Source organism: Pyrgilauda ruficollis, unplaced genomic scaffold, assembly GCF_017590135.1.
Source record: "Pyrgilauda ruficollis isolate IOZ18807 unplaced genomic scaffold, ASM1759013v1 scaffold57, whole genome shotgun sequence".
Classification (NCBI taxonomy): domain Eukaryota; kingdom Metazoa; phylum Chordata; class Aves; order Passeriformes; family Passeridae; genus Pyrgilauda; species Pyrgilauda ruficollis.
The window spans coordinates 7,544,875-7,569,610 of record NW_024527377.1 but is presented as its reverse complement, the minus strand read 5'-3'; the positions used below and the strand labels follow the sequence as shown (position 1 = coordinate 7,569,610).

The 24,736-nt window shown below is 49.2% G+C and overlaps 2 protein-coding genes across 10 annotated transcripts in view; one reads left to right on the top strand and one right to left on the bottom strand.

Moving 5' to 3' along the window:
- Positions 1 to 1,372: 1,372 nt before the first annotated feature.
- Positions 1,373 to 9,190, bottom strand: ZNF346 (zinc finger protein 346). Its single transcript, XM_041481995.1, has 7 exons — positions 9,099 to 9,190; positions 8,824 to 8,927; positions 8,642 to 8,737; positions 7,292 to 7,442; positions 5,570 to 5,809; positions 2,949 to 3,042; positions 1,373 to 1,687 (listed from the first exon to the last, which is right to left on the bottom strand). The coding sequence occupies exons 1-7, from the start codon at positions 9,157 to 9,159 to the stop codon at positions 1,582 to 1,584; spliced, it is 852 nt and encodes a 283-aa protein (XP_041337929.1). The 5' UTR covers positions 9,160 to 9,190; the 3' UTR covers positions 1,373 to 1,581.
- Positions 9,191 to 9,318: 128 nt separating this feature from the next.
- The window catches only part of UIMC1 (ubiquitin interaction motif containing 1), a 39,799-nt gene continuing 24,381 nt past the window's right edge, over positions 9,319 to 24,736 (top strand). For 3 of the 9 annotated variants that reach the window (XM_041481992.1, XM_041481985.1, XM_041481994.1), the window contains exons 1-3: positions 9,319 to 9,640; positions 13,889 to 14,046; positions 22,043 to 22,130. In XM_041481992.1, coding sequence (XP_041337926.1) covers positions 13,897 to 14,046; positions 22,043 to 22,130 — 238 coding nt within the window. In that variant the 5' untranslated portion in view covers positions 9,319 to 9,640; positions 13,889 to 13,896. Of the gene's footprint in view, positions 9,641 to 9,884; positions 10,015 to 11,004; positions 11,060 to 13,888; positions 14,047 to 22,042; positions 22,131 to 24,736 lie in introns of those variants that run through there. The other 6 variants (XM_041481986.1, XM_041481987.1, XM_041481988.1 and 3 more) reach the window with 6 other exon arrangements.

The window sequence follows — 24,736 nt, the reverse complement described above, 5'->3', positions numbered from 1 at the left end:
CCCTCATATCAGTGGGGACCCGTTGAGGAAGGCAGGGGGCAAGCTGGACGGGCAGGCAGCTGCCCCCAGACTGGGCAGGGTGCCCTGCAGGGGCTGTGTCCTGCCATGGAGGCAAGCAGCCAGGTTCGGGGCAGTATGTCCCAACAGCCCTGGTCTTGCCTGCCCATCCTTATCTCTGGCTGGGAGGGACTGATGGAGCAACCCAGCTTGGTTAAGGTTTAACCAGGCAGAACTTGGCAAACATAAACCTGCTGCTCCCTCTGGGGAGCCAAGAATGTGGGGCCCAATGCAGGGGCTGCAGGACAGGGACACCAGGGGCCCAGGATTTGTCTAGCCTCCAGCATGGCACAGGAGCATCCATAGATCTGGGCAGTGAAGGCCCAGCAGGGAAAATACAAGTTGAGGGTGATACAGCAGGAGGGCGGGCAGTGTCATGCCTTGTCCCGCTGCAGCCCTGCCACCTCTTCCTGCCCTGGCCGTGTGGGGGAGTGCTGCAACCGCAGCTGGCACAGGGAACAAGGTGCATGGGGCCAAAAAGTGTCCTGCTCCCCGTGGGGACATGGCACACACCATGTGCTGGGCTGGGCACCACCGTGCTGATCTATAGGCCAAGAAAGCAGGATCTTTGCTCACCAGCCCTGTCCCCTGCACAACATTGGGGGTTCAGCCCAGTAAAGCAGCAGCCATGGCAAGAAACTGCAAGGCAAGAACGGGGCCACCCCAATCTTCCCAGCCCCTAATTGTAAGCAGGCACCCGGTCCTGACTCCACATCTGCACTTGATTTACTCAATGGAGCCTGTGGGGCCACGAGGGATGGCAGTGGCTGGGGCTGTGGCCAGGACTGAGCTTCTCCCGGCTGAGGCAGGGACCCTGGGTGTGCTTCTGGAGGAGCAACTGGCTCCACAGAGCTGGCTGTGGCCTGGGCAGGGGACTGTGGTGCTTCTGTGGAGGATGTGGCTGTTGGGTGGCTCTATGCTCTGTTCTGCGCCTGCCAGCCCAAAAGGCAACGGAGCTCAGACTGGTGAGGCAGCCGGAGCCCTGGCCCAGGGCAGGGAGGAGCAGAGCTTGGCCAACAACACACCAACAGCAGGGCACACCTAGGGATAAGGGCCATGCTCCATCCTCAGCCTCCTGGCCATGTGGGTGGCTCTGGTCCCACAGCCAGGCTCCAGTCCCCTCCTGTCATGCCTGGGGGTGCCCATGGGTGCTGGCATCCCTCTGAGAGCAGTCCAGCAGCAGGATGGGCAGCCCCCCAGAGGGGACAGGGAGAAGGTGGCACTACCAGCTTGCTGCCAAACCCTCCTTACACCAGATAGACACTTCCTCTCACACCGCACCCACCTTCACAGGAAGCAATTACACAATGAAAACTACTCTAAGGGAGTGAAGTATTTGCTGTCTAGCAAGTCTCTTCCAGCTGGATCCTTTTCCTGACAGATTCAGTCCCCGTTCTGCTCAACGGGTGTATACAGGAGGGTAGGGCTTTGCTTATCCAGAGGGATAATGAAACCATTGTGGGCTGGCAAAGGATGTGTGTTCTGGGGCCACCAACAACTCCAAGAATAGTGCTGCAACTTGCTCTAGAGGTCTTGGCTGAAGTAACTGTAGCCTCCTGGGCCAGTTGACTCTTCCCGGACATACTGTTGTGGCGGGAACGGTCCGACAACCGGCACTGCTCCTGGCATCCTGCACATTGAAGGGAGCAAGAAAAGAAAAAAAGGAGACAATGTCACAAATGCTCTGAAATGTGCCAGCTGCAATCACTGCTCAGCAGGCAAGGCTGTCAGCAGAGCAACAGCCTACTGCAGCCAAGGCAACAACTTGCCAGAAAATCTTCCAAGTGAATCCTTGCTCTCTGTGCCTGTGTGTAAACAGACACCTTTAGCATGGCAGAATTAGCTGAGGCAGAGCTCAAGGACTGCTAAAGAGCTCCCATTACAAAGCAAGCATCCTGCCTCTCTGCAGGCTGCAGAAGCTGGAACAGGACTGCACAGCTGAATCCAGAGCAGCATTCTGAAAGGGAGTTGTGTGGCTGCAACAGCTCCGACAACAGCAGCGTCCTTAAAGAGAACATTAATGTGTGTGCTGGGAACACCCTCAGTGTTACCTCTCTAGAATGGGATACTTCCTAGTCACTGATCTAGCTGTGCTGTTCAAGAGCTTGAACTTCCCTGGGATGAAAGATGTCTTCCCATCAAGTACTCCCCAGAGCTGAGGGACCAAGAGGCTGTTATTCCATAGACAGGCAACAAGAGATTCCAGTTTTCTTCCTGTTCCTTCTGGGGAATTTGGCTAGGAGCCTGCCCTCCCTTCAGGTAGGATTTCCTAATACCTCTCCCTTCGAAGAAGCTTTCTAACCAACCCAGGCTCATTACTGTGCCTCTTTTAGTGAAGACTCTTAAATTAAAGATTGGCAGTCTCCAGAACAAGTATTTTTGGTATTAATCATCTGGCAGCATAATTTTTTTCAATTAATAATATATGCAGGGGATGCCATTATTTAACTTGCCAGCTGTAAGAGTGAGGAATACAGTCCAGGTTTCTGCAGTGTGCTGACTATATGCCAAATTTTAAAACAAGCAATCCCAATGGAGATTAGAATTGCAAGCAGATCTCCACTGAGCCAGTCCTTAATTAAATTAAAATCTCAGTTGTTAAGAGAAACTGTGTTTAATAGGCGTCAGGTTCACTGCAAAGGTCTGTGCTGAGCTGAACTATTAGAAACCAAAAGCAACTGGAGGCACTTCCACCTCGGCAGCACGACTGGGCTGTCTGCAGAGGGAGCTCCTGGAGCAGTGTCAGGACACACAGAGAGCCTGCACAGACCCTGCTGCTCCGTTTGGAAGTCAGCTGGAAACACGTGTTCAAAACTGCATTTTAGGTTATATTTAGGTCATCAATTTGAACAGCGAGGCTGGAAACACACTTAGACAAGAACATTACTTACTGATTCTTGTGTTTGAAGCCACTGATGTGAGCTTGGTACTGCTCTATGGAGTTCAGCACTATGTTACATGTGCTGCAGGGGTAGCCCTTCCCAGCTGAAACAGACAGCAGTGTTAGCACACACAGCTAGCCAATCCCAGTGCCTGAGTTAGAAACAAGCAAGATACTCAATCACCTGATTTATTAAACAATCCTAAACAAAGACAAATAACAGTCAACAATCTGGCCAGGCAGGAGACCACAGAATCCCACTACCCCACCACACACCAGCCAGTCATTGCAAGGGAATCACTAAGCCAAAAAAGCTTTCCTGATCAGAACATGGTTTGTTCATCACTAAAAAACCACACATGTTGCCTACAAACAGTTTGCAGTATCAGGCATATTAAACTTTCAGATTTGGACCAAACCCCAAAGGCTATACTGCCTTTGCAACTCCATTTCTCTCCCATATTCCCACTTCTGCTCATCTGGACAACTCAAAACAGAAAATAAGAGATGCTGAATTTGTAAGCTTATAACATTTCAATAAAAAAGACAGCCAGAGGAGATTACACCGACTGTCCAGCTCCACAATGCAGCATTTTGCTAAGCCTTGCTGAGATGCCAACTGAGGATATTAAGCTCTGTCCTCAAGCAGTTTGGTTACAGTCAGTGGATCAGTTAACTGCCAGGAAAAAAAAAGTTTCCAACAATAGTGGTACTCGACAGGATCATTGGTTTTGTGTAACATGACAACTCCAGCTGGACTGAAAGTTCAGCAGGTCACAGATACCAAACAGGCAAGTACAGCAGCACAGGAGTCTCTAACAGGGAAAAATTCTGGCAGTTGTCCTCAAGACATTAAGCGTTCCTGAATTTTGGGTCACTGGGGAAGGGCTCTGCTTGGGACTCTCACAAGGAAAACAGTTCCTTAAGGTGAAAGAGGGGATGGACCCCCGGTGTGCAGAGCAGTAAATCAAACCAGGGAAACTCAATTCTGGATGTAGCAGACACTTTGCCACGTGGCTGCTGCACCTCAGGTATTTCAGAATCCAATGGGACACTCGGCTCTCAAAATGGAGCTGGATCTGGGCAGTAAAGGCCAGAGGAGCTGATACAGCCTTCAGGTCTGCTTCCCTGCACCATCAGTGTCAAGGTTTCTCTGTTGCAAACCCATCTAACAGGCACATGCACAAAGCTGCCTAAACTACACTCCTCAACCCCAAACCACTTGTTTCCAAAGAACTTTAAGTGGGAAACTACCTCAGTGTTGCATTTGCAAAGAACACATCTTTATCTGCTGCAAGTCAGGTCCCAGCAGAGAGTTTAGGGACAACTGCGGCTGTCGGCACACAGACACAGGCAAAAAGAGCAGGACAAAACATCCCTGACTGCAGCCCATCTCATCTGAGAAGCCCCTGATTATAGTCCAGGCTCTGAAATCTTTCCTGAAGAGCTGAAGTGCCCTGGAGATGAGACTGTACACATTCCTGTTCCGCTGGCACTTCTTGGGACACATCAATCACACAGGCAAGGGCACTGCCCACCTACCCAGGCAATGGCACTGCCCACCTACCCAGCTCGCCTGGGCTGGGGCTCCTGCCCCTGTCAGCGCCTGAGTCACACTCAAGTGGAACCATTCATCAGACCCCACTAATTAGGTGCAGAGCAGATGGGTAACGTGAGATACTGAGCACCTTTTCCATCTCCCACACGGCCACGAAATGTGGGAGAGAACATTACTTGGCTAATTGAGCCTCATTTGTCATAAGTGCTACCGGTATCTAAAGGTGGCCTGCAAAGAATTAGAATAATTAATCTTCTGCTTGTGTGGGTTTTTACGACAGAGAAAGAAGCCCTTGATGAAGATTTTAAGATGATCTGTCTGCTTATTATTTACCTCAAGTATCCAGCAGGTACTAAGACTTCCTGGCCCAACAGAAGGCTGCTGGGAGGAACAAAGGAGTTTTCTGTGAGCGCCTAATGCTTTCACTGGACTCAGAGGGCTTTCATCACGTACAAGTGCTCATAAGCAGCAGATCATAAACCAAAAGAGTTTTAACTGTCTGCCTAAAGTTCCTCCTTAATAGCTCTGGGGTTTTTTTTTCCACATTCCTGCTTGCTCCAGAGAGAGCTGCATTAGTTCATCAGATGGAAGTGCCCACACAGAGGCAGAAAGGCATTCAGGGAGAAATCTTTCTGGCTTTCATGTGCTTTGAAGCAGCAGGTGCAGTTAAACCTATTCCTTCCATCTCTGGCTAGTCCCCTCAAAGCCGACTTTTAAGCATCAAATGCCACTTTTATCTTTCCATTTTGGATGCAATCACCTAACTAGAAACAGTACTGACCAAAATCCCTGGATTATCCGCACAGTGAATAAAAAGGACACGTCCCCGATTAAACACCACTGCATAACACAACCCAAAGCCTGTCACAAGCAGCTACAGTCTAAAACATCTGCTGCTGGGGGTTACAACATCAACCAAATCAATCTTAGGGTGTATAATCAAGTTCCTCATCACAAGCAATACTCCCCTGCTCCCTCCACACAGACTCTTGTCCAAAGGTCTGTCAGGCACATTCTGCTTCTCTCCCACCCTGCTCTTCAGCTGGTTATCAGCCTCCCTGTTGAGAACTCACCCATGAAGGATGATGCTGGTGCATCAGGGGTTCGCCCGTAGTGCGCCATCAGCTTGTGTTTGGTCTCCTGCTTTCTGTGCTTCTTGCCTACATAGTGCTGTTTTGCCATAAGGGGGTTGTTGAAAGTGGCATGGCAGAGGCTACAGAACTTGTCTGGGTCAGTAATGTCCTTGTTGTCTTCATTAGAAGATGCAGTAGAGGTGGGGAGGGCAGCAGGGTGTTTCTGTGGGGGCACCGTTTCTGTAGGGTGAATCCAAACTCCTGGTCAGTCACAGAACTCATAGGTAAAAACTAGTTACTTTATTTCCTCCAAACCCACATTAAAACCAGTAACACACTACATCTAAACCCCAAACCTACCCAATGTAAAATATCTCAATAAATTAATGATTTTTCTACCTCTTCCCTTAATGCTGCAGAATTGAAAGACATGTGGTAACATAACTCAAGAGTATGCCAGGAAAACTTTCAGGGTTTAAAAAATCCAACAGATTTGCATAGTTCTCCTTAACATAAGCATGACTGTATTCAAGAAACACTGGGTATGAATGAGCTTCCACCTGCTGTTATCATCTCCCAGACAGAACATGGGCACAAGCCCTTGCACAGCAAAGGCATTCTGGAAAGGATTCTGGAAGCACCGTGCAGCCACAGGACTTGAGCCTGAATTCATAAGGAGTCTTGCCTGAGACACAGCATAAATGGGACTAGGTCTGACACAGTGAATCCACACAGGGAAGCAGCTCTTCTGTGTGGGGGAGAAACCTGCACCCTCTCACTCCAAGGTGCCAAACAGCAGAGTGAGTAACCTGCTAGGGATCAGAGAGCTCCTCTCACCAAAGGCACACACCAGACTGCTCAGTGAACATCTACCTCTTCCTGCAGGCTCCTATCATACCCAAAAGCAAGAGCTCCAAAGAACAAGAAGATCCTGGAGGTGGCTTTGCTGTGCACACATTTTAGCAAAGTCATGAAGACATACTGTGACAGACATCTGCCTGGAAGATCCCAGGAGTCAGGTGTCTGGGTGACTCACAAGTCCCCAGCTTGGAATCAGCACAAGCTGCCATCCTCAGGTGCGCTCCATGGCTGTGTTTTCCTTCTGTCCTGACCAGCTGTAGCCCCTCTGGCCCATGGCTACCCCTACCTGCCATGGACAGAGGGTGTCACTCCCCACCCACCAGGCCTTTCTGTCTGCTAGCAAAGGCATGGGACACACAGGTAGTTGTGTGGGGGCAGACAAGGTCAGAACAAGCACATACTGATGTGTCCCCAGCTGTATTCTCCCACTCCTCCAGCAATCTGCAGCTCCTGAGTCTGTGAACCTCAGAGGCCACACTGTTGTAGCTGAGCAGCCCTGGGGAATTTGCCATATCAGAGTTTCACCAGTCACTTCAGTCTCTAACATTTAATGAGCATCATACCCTGTAGCAGGCATTTCTACATCTTAACATCACACGCCTGGTCCCTGCAGACAGGGATGGGTACAATGGCTGCTGCCAGCTGCATTTCCCCAAAACAAAGCAAAAAAAATCCCCACAAAACCTCTTGCCAATGCCAGCCCACTGAGCAGGCTGGAACAGCCAGGTCTCTGGAGGTGCACTGCTGGCTACTCTATTTCATGGCAAAGAGCATACGCTCTTACAAGAGCTCACACTTGGGGTTCAACAAACACCTCAACAGCCCTTTGGGACAATGTGAAGGTGTTGCAGACACTCATACCTTCTGCTTTGGGGGCCTGCTGCTTCATGTTCTTGGCATGAGTCTTGCCCAAGTAGTGAGATGTTGCCACGGCCGGAGAGGAGAAGGTCATGTTGCAGATGGGACAACACTTGTTCCTGTCCTCCCCATTGCTGCCTTCCTGCTTGCTGTCCTGTGCACAGAGAACCTCTGAGATGCTGAGGCTGGGATGGACCACTGCAGCCCATCCAGCCTCCTGGTTTTGAGGAGAAACACTATGGTTTGGGGGTCTAAAAAAAGATTATCAAAGACATTTGGGTGTTAAGTCAATGAAGCGTGACTAGGTAGAACTTCCACGACGCAGCATCACCCTCTCCCTCCCTGGAGAGCGTTCTTGCACCAGATTACTGTTTTAACCTGTTGGCAAACACTCCAGGCAGAGAGGCAGCTCTGGCCTGTCTGGGTTAAGGACAAGGTTAAGCCTGTGGCTTCCAAAATTGGATCACGCAGCCTTGTCCCCTGCAAGGTGTGAACTGAGCAGCACAAACATCACTATCAGCTGGGTCATCTGCAACACAACACCAGCTGAGGAGGGAGCAGCAGGCAGTTCTCAGCCTGACACTACGTGCAAAGGCATCTGCTGTTATCCCTCAGCTCCCTGCAAATGCCAGAGTTGGGGATTACAGCTCAAGCAATCATAAAAGTAGAATTTGTTCCCCAAGGGAGCCACGGAGCAGACAGATGGCTGAATGGAACGTGAGGCCTTTACTGACCAACAGACTCCAGCTACCAGCTGAGGGAACCTAAATAAGTAAAATAAAGAATGCTCTGGGAAGAGAATTCCTGTGGATGGCGAACCCAACGTGCTCTGCATGATATGCAACAATTCTCCTGACAAACTGTTGCTCCTGTTCTTTCTCTGTCATTTCAAGCAAGACTATTAAAAGAGCACACATTTGTTTAAATGGGAGGACAGGCTCAGAGAGGCTGTCTGAGCAGGGAGGGCAGCAGGAACTGGGGACACGGCCTGGTGAAACACCTGCCACTGAGCTTCTCCATTTCCCTTGTTCACTTACAAGCCTGTGCAACTGCCTTTAGCCCTGCAGGTCCCACAGAGCTGTATTTAGTTCTGGTGGATCCTGCACTCACAGAACACAAGGATGGATCAGGCTGGAAGGGACCACAGTAGCTCACCTGGTCCAGCCTCCCTGCTCAAGCAGGGTCATCTCAGAGCACTTTGCACAGGATTGTATCCAAACATTTCTGAAATATCCCCAGTAAGAGGGGCTTCACATTTCTGGAATATCCCCATCAGCCGCACTTCACAGGACTTACCCGCTAGATCTTAAGACACTGTGAATATTACTTATAGACATTCATCAGGTCTCTCACCTGCTTCACCTCCAGCTTCATCTTCTTCCCGTGGGCACCCTCCTCCCCGCCGTGGATGGACAGGTACCGTCTCACCTTGTTGGCGTGTTTCTTGCTCTGGGGAAAGCACAGAAACGCCCGCTCGGTGCCTGGCCGAGCCCGGAGCTGGGCTGGGGCGAGGCGGGGGGCTCCCCCTTCCCTACCTGGTAGTGAGCCAGTCGCTGTGACTCGGAGATGAGCAGGGCGCTGCACACCTTGCACTGCGCCTCGGTGAAAATATGTCCGTTCTCCCGGATCAGCCGCTCCACTGTGGGGTGAGAGGGGTGGGACACAAAACGGGGGCGTCAGCGGCCCGGTGGGACCCCGCGAGGTGCGGGCCGTCCCTGTTCGGGATGCTCGCACTTCGCAGGATCCAACAGGGCTAGAGGGCACCTCGTGGGGCCCGACCACCCGCCCGCTCCCGGTGCCGCCGCCTCACCCGCCTCTTTGCCCACCAGCGGCGCCGCAGCGTCCCCGTTGCTACCGGCCCCGTCCGCCATGGCCGCCGTCACCGCCTCACGCTGTTCTCGCGAGAAGCCGCCCGCGCGCCCCCTCCGCGCCTAGCAACGGCGGGGTGGTCTCCCGCGAGAGCACCGCACCCTGGAAGGGAGGCGGCGGCGGACATGTTGGTTGTGGGCACAGGTGTATTGCGGCAGCCCCGTGGCGGCTCGTTTTTGTGGGTGTTTAAACGACGCAGCGCATCCTTCTCCTGAGGAAGCGGCGTCTGGTTGAGAAAAAGGCGAGAGCACCAGCACCTTAGAATGATGCATCCGGGCCCGCTATCCGCCAGCCACGGACATGGCGCTGCCCGCTTCAGCACCCCGATGACCACGTGAAACGCAGCGAAGCCGCCGCCGCCATCTTGGGTGCGGGCAATGAGGCCTCCGCCGCCAACTTGAGCGCGGGTGCGGGACCCGCCGACCGGGGCCGGTGCGGGAGACCAGGCGGGGAGGCCGCGGGCAACGGGGCGGCCCGGGCCCGGTGAGTACCTTGTGCCCTGCGGGGCATGCCGCTACCCCGCGGCGGCTGGGCCCCGGGCGAGCCGCGGGGCTCCCGGGGCTGCGAGGGAAACCCCTTCCCTCGGCCGGGGCCATTCTCCGGCCCCAGCCCTCGGGCTGACCTCCCCCAGGTATGACCTCCGGTCCCCGCCCGCGGCGGCCCGGGACTGGCCCCCAGCGCTGTCCCCTGGGGAAGGGACACCTCCCATCTCCCTCTAGGAGCACTTCCTGTGTCTCTTGCCTGGAGGGGACCCAGGTGCTGTGCCTGGGGATACCCTGGAACTCCTCCTGGACCGTCCCCTGGGGAGAGGACCCGAAAACCGGAGCTCTGCCTTGGCCGCATCCCTTGAGATCGAGGTGCTCCTGCCTCTCCTGTTCCTCTTGCCAGGCCCGGCTCCCTCCCCTTTTCCTGGGGCAGCCCCTGCACCCTCCCTTCCCTTAGGTTTGCCCGCCTGTGGCTGATCCCCTTCCCCAGAGCTCACCCCTGTCCCCCCTGGGATCCCCCGTGCTTCTCCCCAGCTTGTCGAGTATCCCTGACCCCCTGTAAATTTCCATGCAGTGCCCGAAGGCAGCGGGTTAGGAAAGGGAAAGGGAAAGGACCGTGGGTGGGTTCTGAGTCGTTTTCCTTCCATGTGCAGGGGTGAGAACGTTTTCCTCCCCTGCCCTTGGAGGAGGGAGATGCTGCGGGCTGGACTCGAGGGCGCTGGAGCAGGGAGCATCTCCCGAGAGCTCCGCAGCCTGTGCGGATGCGCCCGGCCATGCGTGGCCTCTGCAGCGGCCGTGTCCCCTCTGTGCACAGCCAGCTCTAGAAACGGATCAATCCTGTAAACAATTCCTCTCTCCCCGGGGCGCTGCCAGCCCTCGTGTCCTGCTCACGGAGCATCAGCTGTGCCCTGCGTGCGGGGTCGAGCCGAGGGTCTGGGGATGATATTTCCATGGAAGTGTGTGGTGCTGACCCGCCTGAGTGCGGGGAGCGTCGTGCCTCTGCTTCCCGAGGTGGGGGGAGTTGTTTACAAAGCGACAGCCTGTGTCTCCAACCACTCAGGAACTCATCCGGGGATGAGAGTCATTCATTTTTTTTGGCTTGGTTTTTTCGAGCATTTTTCAAGCTGTCACAGCTTGGCAGGTCTGTAGCTGCAGTGTCAAGATTTAGAATTATTCTGTCGGTAATTGCTTTCTGATTCATCAAAATGATAGATGAGAGGGAAAATGACAAATAATCACAAGTTGGGGATCTTCAAGGATATCCCTAAAAATGTGACTGGAGAAGCGTGGCATGTGCGAGTTCCTTGTCAGGAGGTCACCTTTCCTGTCAGAGCATTTACAAAGAAATTCTCTTAAATTCAGAGTTGGAAAAAGATCTGGATGACTGCAAAATGAGTCTGCAAACTGGACTGCAAAGGTAATTTTAGATAATTCAGTCTCTGGCCTTTTTTTATTTTTTTTTGCTGGGACTGAAAGCAGGTATCTTCCCCTCAGGCACTCACAACTATCCTTTCCAAGAGTGCTAAAAGCAAAATATGCTCAACTTCGCTTCCTGAAGAGGAGGTCTGTGCTCTGATGCGTGTTGTCTTCCCTCAGCTACATCAGCTTGTCTAATAAAAGCCATTACTGCTCTCCTACTCACAGCTTCAGACTAGCACAGCTACGAGTGATCTCTTACTTGTCTTGTTCCCTTAGTTACATTTTCAGAGACTCTCTTTGCCACAAGTCCCTTCATTTTCAGAAGCGTTGTGGGAGTTGTGTGGTTACATCTCTTACATCTCCTCTTTTCTCTCCTTTAAATGTTGAAGGTAGGTGACTCATCATAACTTCAGCTGATATTTCTCAGTGATCTCTTATTTAGCACAGAGCACTGAGAAGATGTATCGCAGAGTCAGAGGAGTGATGGTGATACCAGTATGGATTTTAAAAAAAAGAAAAAGAGGCAGCACAGCAGTTGTTTGTTGCTGTTGCTTTTGTTGTGGGGGTAAGAAGGTTTATAGGCTGCCTCTCCCAAGCCTCAGTGATCCTGCGTGGGCCCTTCTGTGCTCCTCATGGCTTATGAGTGAGTGGTTTTCCAAAGATAAGGGAACATTCTCCACCACCATGGATGTGCTTTGTGGGGGCAGCTCACAGCGGCTGGGTGTGAGGCTTGGCTCATCTCTGTGAGCAGGGAGGGCAAAGAGACCAATTGGAGCAAAAGATAAAAAAATTGAGAACATATAGTGAGGATATTCTGACAGCACTGGAGTTCAGCTTAGCTGGAGCTGAACAGCTTTGTTTTTCAAGAGCCAGTGCTTCACCAAAAGCAGTGCTTGTTTTTATTTTCCCTTCCTTTAATGGCTCCAGACTGACAGAGAGCAGGATTAAATTAGATATTTGGAAGAAATTCTTCCCCGTGAGAGTGGTGAAACACAGGTTGCCCAGAGAAGATGTGGCTTCCCTATCCCTGGAAGGATCCAAGGCCAGGTCAGACAGGGCTTGGAGCAACCTGGGATAGTGGAAGGTGTCCCTGCTCATGGCAGGGGCTTGGAATGAGATGATCTTTAAGGTCTCTTTCAACCCAAACCATTCTATGATTCCTCAACAGACAAACACTGGAGGACTGCAGAGGTCCTTGCAGTCACTTTGGCGCCGTGACTGCCCGTTTGTGAAAACATTCTGCTTTCAGAGGGCTCAGCAAACCTTTGGTGCAAATCATGACTCACCAGGATAATCGCCTTTTGTCTCTGGGCGTGTGTGTGCATGTATTTGCAGAAGAAAGGCTGCAGGTTGTGGGGAGGGAGCGTGGTTGTTCCTCACCTTGCTGCTCGGACTGTAGATGGAGCAATGCACTGCTGTTCTCGGCGCTGATGGGGATTTTGGCCTCCCTTAGTGTTTCTCTACGCAGTGGCTGTTTACAATTTTGTGGTGTTACAGAGAAGGGTTTGGCTCTATCCTGGGTGATGTAGGGTTTCTGTTGCATCTTCTCTTACTCTTATTTTAGATCTCCGCACACATCTGAGCTATTTCAGTGATCTTGAAGGAAGGCAGAGTGATTCTGTGGAAGGACACTGGTCTGGGAACCGGCCAACTTAACTTGCATTTCCAGCTCGGCTGTTCCCTGATGTGGAACGAGGGGCTTGTTGTTCAACCTCTGTCTGCACACGTTTAATTGAACTTCAGCAGAGCTGGTCATGCTCAGCCTGCTTTGTAAGGCTCTTTTACATCACAGTTCAAGAAGCACTGAATGTTATTGTTGAGCTACCAGGCAAACAGCAAGCATAGGCAGGAAAGGGTGATTTAACTCTGTGCCATCCTGCTGCTCTCTTTTACTGAGATCTCTTCCCAGTCCTCTCCTCTGAGCTCTTTTGGATCCAGACAGCTGATGCTTCTGGAGAGCTGATGCTGTGCATCCCTCTCCATCAGTCTATGGGCTGCCAAGGGAGGGGATGCTGAAGTACCAGTTTGCATTGTGTGGGCACCTGCTCTCAATTGTTCCATGCACTCAGGTTTGCACTAATAACACTCAGCAGGTTGCTCGCTGCTCTTTAAGCGCCTTCGTTAATGCGGATGGTTTGGGCATGTCTGGATGGAGTTCTTCCGGAGGCTGCTGCTCATTGAGAAATCCATAGTGCCAGATAAACCTGTTTTGTTTTCAGCATGCCTGCTGCCATTGCCTGTGTTTGCCCTGTCTGTAGTGCTGGAGCAGCCATGCACTGAGCTGTGCAGACGGCAGGACAGCATCCTTGAATGCACAATGCCTTTCCCCATGGTTTTGTTGAATACAAAAGATGACAAAGGGCTGTGCTGTGGTGGCTTCTTGGTCTGGTGTGGAAATGTCAACTTGATCCACTACCACAGCCTGGTTTGTTTTGGTCAAGGTGGGGGGCTGAGGAGGGGAGGTTGTGTTGGAGGGTGGGAGACCCACTGTGAAGTGATGCTGTGGAGGAGTTTGCTGTTGGGCTTTTAGAGGAAAGCCTCATTGCTTTGGAACGAGGCACTGAGAGTGGCTTTGGTCTGTGTTGCTGTTCCCCTGAAACCCCTTTTCAGCAATCAGCTGTAATAAAGTGTTCTTAACTAGATGAGTGGTGACTGGTGCATGTGGCTTCCAGTAACACTAAATCCACCACGCTTTGTAATAAGGTTTCAGTGCCTGGGGTCTTTTGCCTAAAAATAGCAAAAAAAAAAAAAAAAAACCAACCAAACTGTGATGGGAAATCTAAATCAGAAGGAAACAAATGGCTTTTAATCTTTCCCTCTGTTTCAGGGTGAAGGATGCCGAGGAGGAAGAAGCCTGCAGAGGGCCTGGAATCTCGAGGTCAGGATGGGGAGGAAGAGGAGGAAGAGAAGAGGAACCCAGCCAATGCCAAGAAGAAACGCAGTTTTGTGGATGCATTTATTGTTATATCTGACAGCGATGGAGAGGTCAGTGATGGGTTTGGGGTACCCAGAGCCTGGGCTGGGTCCTGCTGCTGCAGGACAGTGGCAGAGCAGCCCTCACTGTCATGCTGGGGTCAGGCTTTGCACAGAGGGTCTTGTGCCATTCCTTTTCTTACATATGAGATGAATCAAATCCTATTTGACTAGGAAATGAATGGTGTGCTTCATGAGGGTGAGTTATGAGTCTGGGATTTGATAACCAAATCCTCTCAGAACTGAATCTGAAATGTAATTTAAAAGTAACCTTTCCTCAATCCCTTTACAAATCTTTTTTTTCATAATTTTTGTTTGATTGATTTCCAGCTAAACCTTAGCAACATGATTCTGTATTATGTGCAAATAGATAAGAAAATGATTCAGAACTCAGGCTTATGAGTAGCTCAGAGATAGGCAGTGTCTGGTAAACTGATTGTGAGTTCAGAAGCCTGAGTCTGTAACCCAGCTCCAAAGGGTGTAAAGGTGAATGTGGTGTGGGAGTGCCTGGCTAAGGCATCAAGGCTCAGATCCCTGATCCCCAGTGTCGGCTTATGCACGTCAGCATTACCCTCAAGATTGAAATGTCTGTGTTGGTTACACGGCATGAGCATGGGAACTCCTGCCTGGGGGAAACCCAGAGCCCTCAGAACCTGTGCCTGGCTGAGCGAGGCACACGGCAGGAAATTATTACAATCAGTTTTTTTATGTGACTTGTTTACGGCTTTGCTCCGTCTTGCTGGTGATTGGGGATCCTAAGCTGCTTTTTGTAATTCCACCATTTTCAAAAGCATTTCAGTTCACTCTCAAGCTGTAGATCTTAAATCAGGTCCCTTTTGCTCCCACATCTGCAGTGTGCTGCTCTTCAATAAGGCGATTATCATGTGAGGAGGGGAAAATCACTAGAAATAAACAGTAAGAAGCTGTAGGGCAAACGATATTGGATGTTTTTTCTTCACATTGTCTGAGTTCTTTCCCATTGGGAAATTCCCTGAAAGAAATGGAACATATGGCAGTAATAGTTCAGTGGGGTTAAACCCTTAGCTCTGCAATATGCTAAGTTAACTTCAGATGTCTGCTGCATCACTGGCCTTTATTGTGAAACCTATAAGGAAAAAAGAAATCAGCAGCTATAAGAGCTGCTGCAGTACATAAAAGATCAGGACCTGTTATTGTCTGCAATTATTCATCTCAATGTGCATGTATCTGAAAAAGAGGAAACAAACGTCTCTTAAAACACATCTATAAAAAGGTTAGGCTCCCTCACTGTTCTGTAAGTTTGTCTATAAACAATAAATTCTGATGGCATAATCGGTCATATTACAGAAAAGGATATGCTCAGAGAGGCCGTTAAAGAACCAATTAGGTTTTGTTTAAGTGACAACAGTTCAGTCAGTTGAATGAGTGGATTTATTCAGTTCAGTCTCTTTCTGTGAGTCATCAGCTTCCAGATCCAGTGCCACAGTCTCTTGTCGTGTTGTTTTCTGCGAAATCAAACGCAAAACTGATTTACTTGGGATCTCAAAAAAATAACTGTCTGCCTTCTGTAACTGTCTGAGCTCTTCTGTGTACATCAAGTTGAATTTCAATTTTGGACGTTGTAACTGTTGTTCTTGCACTGGTAAGACCTTGTTGTGTGTTCAAAAAGAGGTGTGGGAAGCTCAGATCAATAGCAATTTTAGAGAACAATATATTCTCAATTAATCTTGCATCTGTTAGGACATGGTTCCTTATGAATCAAAAGCTACAAGGACAATTTGGGCATCATTGATTCGATGGCTTTCTTCCTTGGCAGTCTCTTGGCAGGTATCTATAGAACAAGTCCCTAGTTCTGCTTCCAGACCAGCAGATCTTGTAGCAGCTGCACCTGGAAAGCCTCCAGCTTCTCACTTTTGATGATCTTTGGCAGACTGCCTCTCCCAGGAATTTTTCAGTCATGCTGGATTATCAAGCTCATCCATGTTGTTTTGCCAAGTTCCCTTTCTTTGCTCATGTCTATGCTGTGGCATCTGCAGAGCTGCATCAGAAAAAAGTTTTCTGGATGTGAGGCTTTCTGATCTCTGCTATATATAATCCTGGATTCGGGGAACACTTCTCTTTTTTTGGAAAGGGTCAGACAAAATAAGAACAGTCTCTCTGGGTCTGTGGAAACCAGAGGAGATGACCTTCTTTGTGCAGACTGTGTCTCTAAAAATGCAGACATGCCGAATGAGTAGAGTGGTTCCCATCTCCCTTGGCTGTTTAATCCCACAGGGAATTGGTTGCCTGTGCCAGAAGATGGATGTTCATTCACAAATACACAATATTTCAAGTAGTGCCCAACAATGCTCTCTCTGAGCATGAAAATTCCTGGTCTCCTGAGCCTCATGCTTGCACTGGGCTGTTGGTTTGATCCCTGAAGCCATGTCTTCCAAGATGATTGTTCCTCAGCACAGGGCCTGGCCAAGCATGAAGTCTGAGCACAGCCCAAAAGTTGTGCTGACCTGTTAGACTGATCTGCAGCCTTTAGTGCAGTTGATCCTCAAATGCTCCTGATCTGGTCTGGGACCTTCTGGAAGGGTCTTTTGCCTGGATAGATCCTTTGGGAGCTTCGAGAGTATCTGCCTGCACTTATAAAGTTGGCATCAAGTCTCACAAGCTCTTTCTGCCAGATCCATCATCTCTGCCAGCCCTCGGGGAACATATGACAAGACTCCAGGGTGATGGTGCCATCTATTTCTGCATGGCCTGTCTTCCCTTCAGTGTGGAACATCCCTTTGCCTGAGTGTTCCTGTGTTTGGAGATACTCACGGTCAGGGTAATCAGCAGCATGTGTTGGTGTTCCAGATCAGATTTTGGCTGTGGTGCAGAGGGAGGTGTGTTTAGGCATTGGCTAATACCCAGCCACTGCCCTATCCTGTTTCCATCATCTGTGACAGTGGACACTCACCTCAGGACCAGGCATGGCCTGAGGGACATCTTGCTATGGAGAGGATGGCACTGGAAATGTCACAGCCAGGATGGCAGTGCCCACCTGTCATAGCTGAATCCCATCCAGCAGCTGAGTACCAGGCACTGCTTGCTCACTCCCACCCCATGGTAAGGAGGAGAATCGTGGGGAAAAAAAGTAAATCTCGTGGGTTGAGATAAGAACAGCTTAATAATTGAAACAAGATAAAATATAATAATACTATTAATAATCCTAATGATAATATCAAGAATAATTGTAATGAAAAGAAGGGAGAGAGGAACTGCTTTTCATCAGGAACAGTAGTGATAGGACAAGGAGGAATGGGTTCAAACTGAAAGAGGAGAAATTTAGGTTAGATATATGGAAGAAATTCTTTTCTGTGAGGATTGTGCAGCACTAGAACAGGATGCCCAGAGAGGCTGTGGATGCCTCATCTCTGGCAGTGTTCAAGGCCAGGCAGTGAGCAACCCTGTCTTGTGGGAGGTGCCCAGGACAGGAGGGTTGGAATGAGATAATCTTTAAGGTCCCTTCCAACCAAAACCTTTCCATGATTCTATGAGTAAAACCCAAGAGAAAGCAGTGCCACAAAGCAGTTGCTCACCACCCACTGAGCAATGCCCATCCAGTCCCTGAGCAGCAGTCCGTGTCTCCCAGCCAATTCCCCCCTGTTTATGCCCTGGCCATGAGGTGCTGTGCTGTGGAATATCCCTGTGCCCTGTTCCCCCAGCTCCTTGTGCACCTGCTCACTGTCAGAGCACAGGAAACTGAAAAGTCCTTGGTTTAGAGCAAGCACTGCTTGGCACCAGCTAAACCATTGGTGTGCCATCAACATAATTCTTGTACTAAATCCAAAACAGCACTGCACCAGCTACTAGGAATAAAAATAACTTAATCCCAGGATGCCACCTCACACCACTGACCACTGGAGCGAAGCAGAGCCACATGGGAGTGTTGCTGCAGTGCCCTGCTGTCTCCGTGGGCTCTGCAGGTGCCAAGGGACCCAGTGCCTCCATCTCCCAGAGGAGAATGCAATGTGAGTTGGTTCTGGAGGAGGCTTCATGGTTCTACTTAGCTCACTTGTTGAAAATCAGATTGATCTGAATCCAGGCTCCTCACAGCCCAGTAAAAGCCCTTTTTCCTACAGAGTCCTCTCTCCCTGTGTCAGGAACTGCATATCCTGGCATGAGCCCCGTTGTGTCTTGTTGTTCATCTCCCCTTCCAGCAGGTTTGTTCTAATGAGCTGAAAGAGCAAAGCTGAAACAGATTCTGAACTGAAGTCAGAGACTAATAAAGTAGGGTGTGATATTAATTTCAGCAGCAGCCTTGGCAAGAGCCAAATGTGGTAATTCCAACATCTAATTGGCTTTTAAAAATAAATTAGTCTGGTTTTCATCTGCATATTTCCCATGCAGGATGTGTGCTGTTTGGCTGTGCCCTATTGTTAGATGGTCCCAACTGCTGTTGAGCAGTAAAATTACCCAGACCTTTTGACTTTGCAGTCTGCACTGTTAGGGGTGGAGACATTCTGCTGTAGCCTTTTCTTCCCTGAGTCAGTAGAAGCTGATTTCTGTGGTTTATCATGTGGATTTGAGGGAGCAGGATGTGGGATGCTGGCTACTGGCTTCCATTTATGGGCTTTTAAAAATGAGTGAAGCTGTATCTGTTTCTGCTGGCAGAGTCAGGTTCTCTTAAGTATGTGCAAAAGCATTTTTAAAATGGGAATTTGATTTCCTGCTGTCTGGTGAAACCAAGCAGGTTACAAAAACAAGGAAGAAGAATAGTGGCTGCCTGCCACTAAATGTGTGGAAGACTTTGGAAACCTGTCTATTTCTTCATCTGTGTACAATGCTGACAGTGAAATTGCTTATAAGAGAGCATCATAAATTAAAGTGCAGAGCCTGGCACACAGGAAGAGAATTTGAGCTCCTTCTGGCCTTTATGCCTTGAATTGACAGCAGAGGAGGAGGGATGCTCTCCTGGCTGGCACTGAGCAGAGGTGTGCAGTTCCTACCTCGCCTCCACTATAATAATTAGTTTCCCTTGGAAGATATGTGTGTTGCAGATGACCTTGTAACTAAGAGTATTGGCTGCAGTTTGGGAATATTTTAATTGATTAAGATTATTTTTGGACTAGTGATCTTATTAGAAAGGCAGTTGGTTGAGAGGCCCCTTGAGTTCCTATTATCCTTGTAGATAGATGAGCATTAAAAGGTTGGGTCAGGAGGAGCAAGCCCTGTTGTCTTCTCTGAATTTTCTTGGCCCCTTCTGTTTCTACCATCCCCGCCTGCATTTATGCAGAGCACTCTGGGGCCTGTGGGGGTCTCTCCCAGCAGAGGTACAAACAGCCATAAATCCTAATTAAAAGGTATGTTTTATTTTCTGGGTTTAAAAATAAAAAAGATTTAAGAATTCTTGGAATTGAGATGTGTGTGTATATTTTGGCCCATCAGGATTAATTGGATTTGCTTCAGCGGTTCACTGTACCGTGGCCGTTCAGTAGAACGCTGCTGAGCAATTTAAACATCTTTCTCCAATGTATGAGGTTCCTACAACACGTGTCCTGCAATAATTTTGCTCCTGCCACTGATGTAAATGTTGAGATTCTTCAGGACCAGCACTTGGAACCGAGGCACGTACTTGGCCGTGCCGTGGATCCGGGCAGCGCGTCCGGATCTGTTCTCCTCGGAAGCCCTGGAGGTGTTGGAGCCCCACGTTGTCCCGTGGTGTGGGTTGTAAGCGTGTCTCTGTGCACAGGCACACGGCTGTGAGTGTGTCTCTGTGCACAGAGCAGGCACTCACAGCCCTGGAAAGTTTGGTGTGCTCATAAATCACATCCGTGCCCTGGAAGAGAGCTGCAGATGAGAGTGTCAGGCTTGACCTTCCAGCAAGTGCAGGAGTGATGAGGGGAAGATTGATGCCTAGAGAGGAGAGCTGGGGATTTACAGAGCCTGTTAGGATTAAATTGTCCCTCTTTTAAGCTGGGCTGGGTTTAGCATTGTTAGGCAGGGTTTTGGGGGAGGGCAGGAGAGCTGTTGCTGAACCTCCTCCATCCTATATTCCTAGTGCAATCCTAGTGTGATCCCACGGACTGTTCCCCATTCCCTGAGGTGGGAGCAGCCCATGAGGTCAGCATGGGCTGTTGCTGCAGGCCAAGGCAGGGCAGTTTGAGGTGGGAGATCCCATGGTTTATGGAAAACTGTGGAGAGGGGCACTATGCCAGGACCCTGGAAGAGAGAGGATTTCACCTTCTGAGCAGGAGCTTGGGATCCATCTTCAGGAAAAGAGACTGGGTGTGAAGCAGCCTTTTGGAGACACAGTGGCAGATCCTGGAAAGGGGGTACCTAAACCAGTCTGTGTGGGGAAGAGAAGGAATCACTCACAGAAAAAACCCTTTAGGCAAAAGCATGAGTGTGTGTGGGCTTGCCAAGCATGATTGCTGCTGTGTTGTGAGGTGATTCTTAAGTCAGTGGAAGTGAGGAATGGTATAGGTATTAGGGCATGTAAAAGCTGTAATGTATTAAGGTTTCAGGAAACGACCTAATAGTATGTCTTGCAAAATCTTAGTTAGATAAATAATTTAATTTGGTCTAGATAGCAACATTCCTGGATTGAAATCCTGCTAAAAGACTGTCAGTAAGAGCTGCTGATGAACAAAGGAGAGGCTCATCTGAGGGAGATGTAAAGCTGAGGCCAGGAGGATCAATATTAGGTCTGTGTGTCTTTTAACATCCTCATTAATGATCTGTAAGAGGGAGCAAGTGGTGTATATAGATTAATAAAATCTACAGATAACACTAAAGCCAGAGATGTCTTCAACAAAACTCAGCACGCAGGTGCAGTCTGAAGGACTTCACAGGTTCAGAAACATGGGCAAAGGACAAAAGAAATGCATGACACTCGAAAATAATCACTGTATCTGTTTGTGTTACAGTAGCCCAAGCCATGTGCCCCTCCTGGAACCCTTCTCTTGGCAGTGGAGGTGGAATGAGGCACAAGCACGTGGCCCATGTGTCTCATGGGCAGCAAAACTCAGTGTAGCTGCAGAGGGAGCAGTGCAAAGCCCATCCTGGTCAAGCATGGGTCTCTGCCTGAAACACTGGATTTGATTCTAATCCTACCTGATTTAGAGAGACAAATTGGAAGGGGTCCAGTGCCAGCCTTGGGTAATGTGTGTGCCCTTGCCTAAGCCGTTAGGACAGCAACTTGCAGAAATTTGTGTCATTTAAGCCTGTGCCCATTTGTGCTGCAGTCCTTGTGCTTAAAGCAGCACACATTTAAGTTGTTTGTGGGAGTATTGTTCCAGGGAGCCTCGAGACAACAAGTTTCTCAAGTATTCAAGTTTCAAAAAGGAAATACTTGTGGCCAGAGAAGATGTGGATGCCCCTCAAAGTGTTCAAGGCCAGGTTGGATGGGGCTCTTGAGCACCCTGGTCTCGTGGAAGGTGTCCTTGCCCATGGCAGAGTTGAAATGAGATGACCTTTAAAGTCTCTTTCAACTCAAATCATTCTTTGATTCTATGAATACAATGAGAATAGCATGAGGAAGAAATACAGCTGGCCCTCCTGCCCTCGGGGTGCATTGGTGTGGGTCTCCAAAAATGGCTAGGAATTCTGGTTTGGATCACCTGAAATTGCTTGGGCATAGTACTAGAAGCTGCATGGCAGAAAACAGCCCTGGCTTGCAGGTGTGTGATGCTCAGTTATAAAAAGGTTCTGTTTTTCTCTTTTGAGTGCTTACAAATATCAATGTTTTAGCAAGGCCAAACAAATTCTCTCTAAAATCATGGGTAGCAGGTGCAGTGCATGGTGGTGACTGGCATGAAGTCTATTGTCTCTCCTACTTCTGTGTTTATGTCAGTCTGTAACTCTTTTTGCTCGTTATGCTTATCACACAGCTTTTAATAGTTACAGAATGTGTTTGAATTACGTTTGAAATTCAAATTTCACTCAAATAGACGCTTGTTCTTGAACCAGTGTTTGTGTCTGAGTAGCTGGGGGGAGGGGGCTGGTAGTATTTCTTACATATTGCATGCACTCACCATGTTCTTTTCCATTGCAGCAGGAGTCAAAGGAAGAGAGTGGCTTGCAAAAGAAGAGAACAAAGCAGCTGGATCGAACAAAGTTTGCTGCTAAAAGAAAAATTGCACGTATGTCTCGACTGTGGGGCTGGGGAAGTTGTCTGGTGCTGAGCAGCTTCTGCTCTTTGTGTTAGAGATTATTTCCCTTGCAGATGGCTGGGGATGCAGAAAAGACCCTTCACAGGGCTAAATTTTGCACTTCCAAAACAAGTGTGCGAGGGTGTTGGTACCTCACCGGGTTCAAAACTGTCTGAGGCTGATGTGAAAGCGCCGTCAGTCACAAACTGCTTTCCTGTCCAGGCCCCTGTGCTCCTGTCTGTCCCTGAAACATCACAATGCTCTGACCCGACAGCTGCCGCTCAGGGAGGATCTGAGTTGCAGCTGACAGTTCTCTGAAATCATCAGCTCACAGTGTGGGGGCAGCCAGAGCACCAGCAGCGCTGGGCATCATAAGGAAGGGTGTTAAGAAGCAGGGATTTGGTTGATGTCATTTTGCTGTTACATAAAGTGTTGGTGCACCCTTGTCACAGTGCTGTGTGCAGTTCTGGCCTTGCATAGCAAGGGCACAGTGGTACATCCAGAGAAAGGCAGCCCAAGTCATGAAGGGGTAGAACAGCTGCCTGGTGAGGAGAGTCTGGAAAGATTGGGGCTGCTTTGTTAGGAGAGAACAGTGGGATCAAAGTTCCCATTGGGAAGGCAGTGCCTCAGCTGAGCACAGAGCTGTTGTTTACCAGCTCCTGGGGTATATCAGTGTAAAGAGCAAGAAATAGATGGGTTTAAAGTAGGTGAAGGACAGTAATGCTTTACACAGCGTGGGGTGAACTCCTGGAAGTTTGTGTCACAGGAGGTTGTGGAGAGGTCACTATCAACAGCTTTAATAAGGGATTAAATGCATTAATGGACAATAAGTCTGTGAGCAGATGCTAAAGGCTGGGATGTTCCTGCTCGTATTCTGATGTGCAGGCAGAAGGGCCCACTGAGCATGGCCAGCATACCTCTGCTCCTTGTACAGCCCCACATGTTAGAGCAGCCGGGCCCCAGAAGGTCCCCACTGGTGTTCCTGTGGTCTGCGAGGCAGTGGTCCATCCAGCACATAAAATTCAGGACTTTTTAGAATGGGAGAGATGTTGCCTCCTGCAAAACCCAAAGCAATCACTGAACAAAATGGAGCACACCAGTGCTCCGCAAGCAGCAGCAGTTGGGCTTGTCAGTCCTCACAGGGCTTGTGTGAATTAAATTGTTTTTAATAGAGGCCTAAGGCCATAGCACAGAACAGCCCAGCTCTTTGTGGGAGCTGCAACCCACTGTGCATGTCTGTGTTGAACAAGTAAGATAGCAAAGTCAGAGATGGGAAAAGAGTTCTTTTTCTTATTCTTCTTCTTCTCCCAAAGGAACCAGAGCGCCAAATTAAAGCTGAAACCCCCCCTTGGAGATGCCACTAAAATGTGACCAAGCATATGGTGCTAAGAGCAGGGATGTGCTGAAGTTGGATGTCCTCGTTGCATCATTGAACATGTAGGGTTTCAGGAGCTGGTGCTGTGCAAAAGGTGCTCATTGTGCTCCAGAAAATCCACAGGAGACAGGGCCGGCTCTGCAGACGTTGTGTAACAGAGGAGTTCCGCTGTGTTTCTAGATGTTGAAATCATTAATAATAGTTTTTCTTTTCCTGGGGCAAAAGCTGTCTTTTTTTGTTGCTTAGTATGCTCATCTGAGTTTGGGGGTGCCTGGTGCCGCACGGTGGGAGAGCAGGGGCTTATTTAAGCACGTGTGATGGTGGGGCTGTTCTCATTTGTGAGAAGCTATAATTAGACTTTTGGTGTTTGCTTTTAGGCAAATTAAGATTTGAAGTAGTAATTATTTTTCCCAGTGTCTTTAAATAAATTCTTTGAATTGCGAGGCAAATTGGTCTTTTGTAAAGATTGGGTGCTTCTGGGTAGAGCAAGTTCTTTCTCCTCAAAACTGGAAAATTTCGGATATTGGCAGGCACTCGTTATAAAGCGTATCCTCCCTTTTTTGCTTTGTTGTGGTTTTATTCATTTTAACCTAGAGCCATAACTAAAATATATCTGTGACGTTTCATCCTGACAGGATAAATGGAAATACAAAACCTAAAGAAGTCTCTCTCTTTTTCTGGAGGAAGTCAGTGCTTGAAAGCACATTTGAATGTTTTTACTGTAATTGCACTTTGGATATGTAAAAATACTGAGATCCCGCATTTTGTTATTTTTGAGTAAATCTCTTATTAGTAAGTGTTATAACTACAACTAGTGGGGTTTTGCATCTAATTCACTTTGCAAATGTCAAAATGGAACATAAATCACTTTGCAAATTGCTGTATTAGCATTTAAAAAGGCTCTGAAATGGTTTAATTTGTTTAGGGCTGCCGTATCTTAAAAACAGTTTCTCTCTGACCCCTCCTTCCCATCTGCGGGTCTCTTGGATGCCCTGGTCACCAGAGGGGCGCTGGGATTTCCTGCCGCGTTGGGATGAACCTGCGAGGAGAGGATTTTGGAGTGTGAGATGCTGAGTTCCCAGTGCTGGAGCTTCCCCCGGGAATGGGCTCCTGCAAGGCAGGCGAGTGATGAGTGTGAGCTGAGCATCGCTCCAGATGGAGAGGGGTCGTTTCTCCCGGGATCTGTGGAGCCCCCGCCACACGCTCCGGGCTCTCTCCCCAG